At 35.4% G+C, this 7,439-nt stretch overlaps 1 protein-coding gene across 1 annotated transcript in view; it reads right to left on the reverse strand.

Annotated features, from left to right (window-relative positions):
- Positions 1-1,271: 1,271 nt before the first annotated feature.
- The window catches only part of LOC108543172 (olfactory receptor 10A2), an 8,673-nt gene continuing 2,505 nt past the window's right edge, over positions 1,272-7,439 (reverse strand). Inside the window, exon 2 of the mRNA XM_017893493.1 lies at positions 1,272-2,320. Coding sequence (XP_017748982.1) covers positions 1,345-2,320 — 976 coding nt within the window. The 3' untranslated portion in view covers positions 1,272-1,344. The remainder of the gene's footprint in view (positions 2,321-7,439) is intronic.

Here is a 7,439-nt window from a genome sequence, read left to right on the forward strand (position 1 = left end):
TGCTTCTCGAGGAATCACAGTGGGATCTTGAGAGATGGGATAGATTCGGCTGAAACAAAAGTGAAAAACAACCTTACAAGAAGAGAAAATAAAACATCAAGACATCACCAATTGCTAATCATCTAATCTATAACTCAAGTTTCAATGAAATGCACACCTTTTCTCTGATTTGATCATTCATTTCTTTCTTATTCTTCAAAATGTATTTCATTCAAATTAAAATGTCATTGAGTTTTTATAAAATATTAAATAATCAAAATTCTAAATATTTCATGACAAATGTTATTGTTGAGTTGTGGGGAAACAAACACCTCATAAATTGCTGGTGGGAGCATAAAATGGTACAATAAGTTCAGAGGGGAGCTCTATAGACAATCAATCTATAGCAACATCATGTATGTATTTAACTTTTGCCCAATAAATTCAATTTCTAGATTTCTATTTGTCAGGCACACTAGCAAAAATATAAAAATGATATATGGATAAGTCCATTATTTACAGCATGATTTGTAGTAATAAAAGACTGGCTACATAAATTAGGACACATCTACAAATAGAGTACTACCAGATCATAAGAAGAAGGAGAAATCTTGTGGTTAAAGAAGACTTATTCTGGAGCTTTGTTCTCATCAAAGCAAAGCTATGACTGAAATTTCTGATATTACTTCAACAAAACACAAGAACCTGAATATGGAATAGAGAGCTTAGGGAAGGTCAGGTTGTTCTTCTTAGGAAAAATCTAGTGTGAAGGAAATAATTATTGGGGTTATAAGGGCATATGCATGTAAACTTTTGATCTACTCTCGTACATGCATACTGCATACCAGTAAGCTTAAAAGAACTAACACTGCTTAAGGGCATGAGAATTGAAGTAAGATGGTGAGGAGAGTGATGTGTTGGGAGAGATCGTGAGATTTTCTATCTCATGAATGGAGAATCAGATCTGACCACAGGAAGAAAAGTGACAAGATAATTTTTAATGGGTTTTACCCTCTGTTACTATGTATGCCCCCATGTTATAATGACAAGCAGTTTCATATTGTGCACAATGCAGGTGACTACAGAAATATAAACACCTGGAAATAGTTGGCCACAGAAGTGCTGTCATACAAATTGAAACAAGAAAAACAATGTAAGTCTACATTGGGTAGGCAGAGGAGTTTTCATAGTTGGTGGTGCTAGGTCGAAACTACTTCTGTGCTCTTTTCTCTCACTCAGCTTTCCAAAAGCCATTTCAGCAACAGGACTTCATCTCATTGGAGATGTGGAAAGATGCAGAGAGGAATCTCAAATCTGGGACTGACTGTTTCTCATCCAGTAAAATGTAGCCTTACTTCCTAAGGTCTATGGGATACAGTTTCTGAGGGCTAGGGTCTTGCAGACCATCCTGCTGAAGGCATTCTTCACCTCGTTATTTCTCAGGCTATTGATAATGGGGTTCAACATGGGAGTCACAACAGTGTAGGACAATGATAGCAGCTTCTTGCTTTCAGGAGAATTATTTGATTTAGCCTGAAAATATGTGAGGCTTAACGATATATAGAAAAGAGAGACAACAAGGAGATGTGAGGACCACATAGAGAAGGCTTTATGCTTCCCTTTAGCTGATGGGATCTTGAGGATGGCAGCAGCAATGAGAGTGTAGGAACACAAGATCAGCAAGCAGGGGATCATGACCACCAGAATGGTTCCGATGATGGCGTAGATCTCAAACAGTGCTGTGTATGCACAGACCAGCTTCAGCACAGGTAGGCTGTCACACAAGAAATGGTTCACCTTGTTGGTGCCACAGAATGGAAAGCTGAAGAGCCACGTGGTCTGCACAGTAGCTACAGGAAAGCCTGGGAACCAAGAAGCAGTAGACAGTTTGGCCCGTGTCCTTTGGTTCATGATGACTGGGTAGTGCAAGGGACTGCAGATGGCCACATAGCGGTCACATGCCATGGTAGCCAGGAGGGAGCATTCAGTCACCCCAAAGAAGAAAAAGAAATACATCTGAGTGGCACAGCCAAGGAAGGAGATGGTTGTGTCCTGGGCAAGCAGGGTCCCCAGTATTTTGGCCACAATGACTAGGTTGAAGCCAATCTCCAGGAAAGATAAGTTTCTGAGGAAGAAGTACATGGGGCTGTGTAGCATGGGGTCGGATAGGGTAACCAGAATGATGAGGCTCTTTCCCATCAGAGTGACTGGGTAGATGGTTAGAAATGTCAGGAAGAGCAACGACTGTATTTCAGTAGGCAGGGAAGAGAAGCTTATGAGGATAAACTCACTCGTTCTTGTCCACTTTCCTGTAGCCGTAAGTATGGGCAGAAGTCCCCAACTGTGGTCATAGAGAAAGATTCTTGATTGGAAGTCAGATTCTCAATTTGTTTTTCAAATTCCCTCTATTGTCAGGGAAAGAGGCAGGGTCAGCACCTCAGGAAGAGGAAGGGCCTTGAGTTGTCTAAGAATAAAACATAATAGATAGTAGCTGGAGACTAATCTGTGACATGGGCCTGAGTCAGCTTCTAGAGGAGCTGATATTTCTGTTCACACATTAAGTTATTCAGAAAGGTCATGCAAAGTCAGAATCACAAGTTTCTGAAGGGTTCATCAAAGGATACATTTTGGGAGAAAGTGATATTTCTGAAAACGCTTAAACTTATGAAACACACCGAGTGCTTATAATCTTGTAAAAGAACACATACATTTAAATTTATCAAAACTTTAGAAATATATTTATAACTATCATGAAGAATGCATATAATATTTTTTCTACTCTTCATGAACCTTTCTTGACTGGCTAGAATTTTAGAGGAGGGTGAGAGGTTAGCATGTATTGAGGACCATTTACATATGCATATTTTTGTTCTTTTATATCTCTGGTTTATACACGAGGAAACTGATCCCAGATAATTTAAGAAACACCAATTACATGGCAGATCTTGAATCCAAACCACAGCTATTGGATTACAAAACCCTTCAGATTTTTACTAAATCATGTTTTGCTGGACTTTCATGCCTTATCTGATGAGTAACTCATTAATTTGTAGGAGAATTAGAATTGGGAATTCTGAAAAATCACAGTGAAGACAGACAAAATAAGCAAGAGAACCAACATCATTAGCATTAAGAGGTTTAAGAGATTTCCTAGACACAACTGAATCCCAGTTTTGTATTACTGGTTTCTAATTTGCAGTTGGTTATCTGGAGGCTCTTCTTACTGTATTTGTAATCTAGAATATTGAAGTCTAATGGAGAAATGTTGATATGAAGCTAGAAAATGAAATTGAGAGACTGGGATAAATAAAAAAAGACATGAATATGGTTAGCAAACTATGTTAAAAAATTTAATAATAAAATTAAAACATTATAAGGAACAGTAAAAACCAGAACTGACACAAAGTAAAAGAAAAACAAAGATATGGTCAGTGTTTTGGATATATTACATTAATAGACTTATATTACATGCTGAGAATTTCAAACTTTATTTAATAGATGAGGCGATTCACCTGAATATTTGAAGCTGCAGAGTGACATTGTCATAATGCTACATAAAAGGATCGCTCTGACATTGTTGATAGAATGGGATAGAGAAGGGATCAAAAGCTGTAGGCATTGGATCAAGAAGACTAGGTGGTATATCTATAATTACCCTCCATCTTTACTCACAATCCATTTTCAAGCAGCAGACAACTTATTTAAAGAGGCTAAATATTGCTCAGGTCTTGGTGAATAATTTGAACTTCAAGATTATGTTTAAAACTCCAGAGCATCTATAAAGGAAAAAACACCATTCTTATAAAAGAATTATAATCAAACTGATCTAAAATTTCTCAGAAATGCTAAACATTAAATGAAGCAATGTCTACAGTTTTTAGCTCAGTTTCAGAAAAACAAATGTAAGTTTAAAAAATAATAAAAGAACCAATGATGAAAGGACAGATCATCTCAACTAGAAAATCTTTCACTGTAGGCCAGGCGTGGTGGCTCATGCCTGTAATACCAGCAGTTTGGGAGACTGAGGCAGGTAGATCACTTGAGCCTAGGAGTTTGAGACCAGCCTCAGCGAGGTGGCAAAACCCCATCTCTACAAAATATGGAAAACTATCCAGGTGTGGTGGCATATGCCTGTTGTGCTAGCTACTCAGGAGACTGAGGTGGGAGGATCACCAGAGCTCAGAAGGTTGAGGCTACAGTGAACTGTGATTGTGCCACTGTACTCCAGCCTGGGTGACAGAGTGAGACTCAGGCTCAACAAAAAAGAAAAAGAAAGTAAAGAAAAAAAATAGAAACTCTCTTACTGTCATTCCAAGGCAAGCCAACACTTTTTCTTTCAGAATAAGTAAACAGAGAAGGTTATGGGAGATATGAAGATACAACACTTTAGGTTAATGAGATTAAATCCAAGATATGAAATCAATTGTTTTCCTTTTCAAAAACAAGAGTCTGAAAGAAAGCTGAAAGACATTAAATTGTCTTTATTACTTACTCTCAAAGCCCTATAAAATATTGAATATTGAGGCCAGGCATGGTGGCTCATGCCTATAGTCCCGGTACTTTGGGAGGCCAAGGTGGGAGGGTCACTTGAAGGCAGGAACTTGAGAACAGCCTGGCCAACATGGTGAAACCCTCTCTGTACTAAAAATACAAAAATTAGCTGGCCGTGATGGCACACAGCTGTAATCTCAGCTACTTGGGAGGCTGAGGCACGAGAATCGCATGAACTCGGGAGGCAGAAGTTTCCATGAGCTAAGGCTGCACCACTGCATTCTAGCCTGGGCGACAGAAGGAGACTCTGTCTTAATAATAATAATAATAATAATAATAAAATAATAATAATAATAATAATAGAATATTGAATATGTACTCATGAAAATGACAGTCTCGGGCCAGAAAAGACCACCTGGGGGACAAAACAAAGCCATGATTATTGAAGTTAAACCTGTGGAATAAAATGCCAGAAACTTAAGAAAACTGAGTTAGTCAATTGGAATACAAATTTGAAAAATTACACCCAAGTTACTGGAAAAAAATATGAAAACAAAACAATTATAAGAATAATAATGAAGTAAAATAAAAGAAATAAAATCACTATAACAGGTGTTTCAGAATGACAGAAAGAATGGAGAGGGGTAGAAATAATATCCAAAGAAGTACCAGAGGAAGAATAAATATCTCTGAGCAAATGGAAGAGTTGACTTTTTGAACCAAAAGAATCCCTAAGTACAAAAGAAAATTTTAATATATTCACACAAACATGTTTTTATTTTAATGAAAGATTTTTTTAATTCTGAAAATAGGGAAAATTTCTGATAAGTAATCAAACTGGAAAATGATTAAAACAAAATAAAACAAAGCAAAAGTACCCCCTATAAACCACAGTCAAACAAAAAAATAAAAAGCATTCACCAATAGGGAAATGCATATATGCTTATAAAGACCCCAATGATATATCACTGCACACATATCAGAATGGGTTAAAAAAAAAAAAAGTGACAACACCAAATACTGGTGAGGATTTGACTGATTGGATCATTCATACATTGCTGATGAAAATGTAAATGGTATCAGAAATGTTCAATCTTTTGACTTCCCTGGGCCACATTGGAAGAAGAAGAATTTGCTGATAAGCTAAAACAAAACAAAAAAAGTCTCAAAAAACAAAATCTCATAATGTTTTAAGAAAGTTTACGGATTTCTGTTGGGACACATGCAAAGCTGTCCTGTTCTGCATGCGGCCCGCAGGGTTGGACAAGCTTGGTACAGCCACTGTAGAAAACAGTTCGACAGTTCTCTAAAAAAACTAAGCATGCAACTGCCATACAACCAGTAATTGTACCTTTAGGTATTTATCCCTGAGAAATGAAGACTATGTTCATATAAAAACATGAATATTCCTCAGTGCTGTATTCATAATAGCCTCAAATTTGCAAAAACCCAGATGAAACAAATCATGATGCATTTATACCTTGATAAACTACTCAGCAATAGAGAGGATGAACTATTGATACATGCAATAACATGAATGAATTTCCAGAGAATTCTGAGTGAAAAAAACAGACATATTTTATTATTCCACTTACATAACATTTCTGTAATGACAAAATTATAGGAATGGAAAAGAGATCAGTGATTGCCAGTGACTAACGAGGGTAGGGACAAGAGAGAAGCAGGTCTGGATATAAAAGACCAAGGTGGGAGATTTTCCTAGCAATGGAATGTTCTATATCTTGACTGTATTAATATCAACTTCCTGGTAGTAATATTGTACTATAGTTTTTTAAGATGTTACCTTTGGGAGAAACTGAGTAAAGACTCCATGAGATGTCTCTATTATTTCCTACAAGGGCATGCAAATCTACACGATCTCACAATAGAAAGTTAAGACAGAGAGAGAAAGAATATCATTTCTTCAAAGTAAAGGTGACATTTTAACAAGAAGTGAAAGAGAATTAGTTTTTTTTAAATAATCCTCCGCTATGGAGGGACATTTGGATGTTTGCAAATACTTTCATCATTACATGATTTTGTTGACAGAAATGATTATGTCTCCTGTAAAACTCCACATTTACTCACATAAAAAACTGATTAAAAGAATTGCTAATGGATTTTTTAAATCTGCTAAATATAGAGTTGCAATAAGATTTGAACCTATTTTAAAATAATAAAAGACAATATCTTCTTAATTTATTTAAAATTGTCTCCGGAAAATAGAAATTTCCCAGCCATATTTTAACAAACTCTTTGCATGTTTGTGGGTTGGAATTATTGAATCAGTGTGAATATTTAGTAAGCATAGCCAATTATTTGTTTAGTGCTCACTATTATAGTTATAAATTGAAAATGATAATTAACAGAATGAATGGCTCAATTACGAAGCATGTATTTAAGGAAATACCCTGTAATCTTTAAAGTCATTTTTGAAGAACATTTAATGCTGTCATATAATAATCACCATATAATATTAAATGAAAAACATCACAGCCTGCACACATGTGATACATTTACAATTTTAAAAAATATATGCTATATAAAAAGACTGACAGGCTATATGCAAAATGTAAAAGTGACCTATTTCAAGTGGTAAAAGAAGAGGATTTATTTTCTTATTTTTATTTTCTGGATTTCCAAATTTTCTACAGTGAGGTATATTTGCTCTGCATTAGCAATAAAAACACAAAAATGAAAATGATGATCATAATAATGATGAAGCTGGCAATATTCCCTGAGTATGTAATATGTTTATGCCTTGTGCTTTATAGTAATTCTCTTAATCTTTTTCTCACAACTCTAGGATTTAAGTGCCATTATCCTCTCCATGTTAGAGATGAATAAACAAATTTCAAACTGATATGTAATTTTATGTAACCATAATATTATAATAAAATAAAATATAACATTCAATGTAAGTCATTCATTGTAAAATGAACATATATGTTCATTTATATATAAATATA

The sequence above is a fragment of the Rhinopithecus bieti genome, unplaced genomic scaffold, assembly GCF_001698545.2.
Source record: "Rhinopithecus bieti isolate Rb0 unplaced genomic scaffold, ASM169854v2 scaffold_24498, whole genome shotgun sequence".
Classification (NCBI taxonomy): domain Eukaryota; kingdom Metazoa; phylum Chordata; class Mammalia; order Primates; family Cercopithecidae; genus Rhinopithecus; species Rhinopithecus bieti.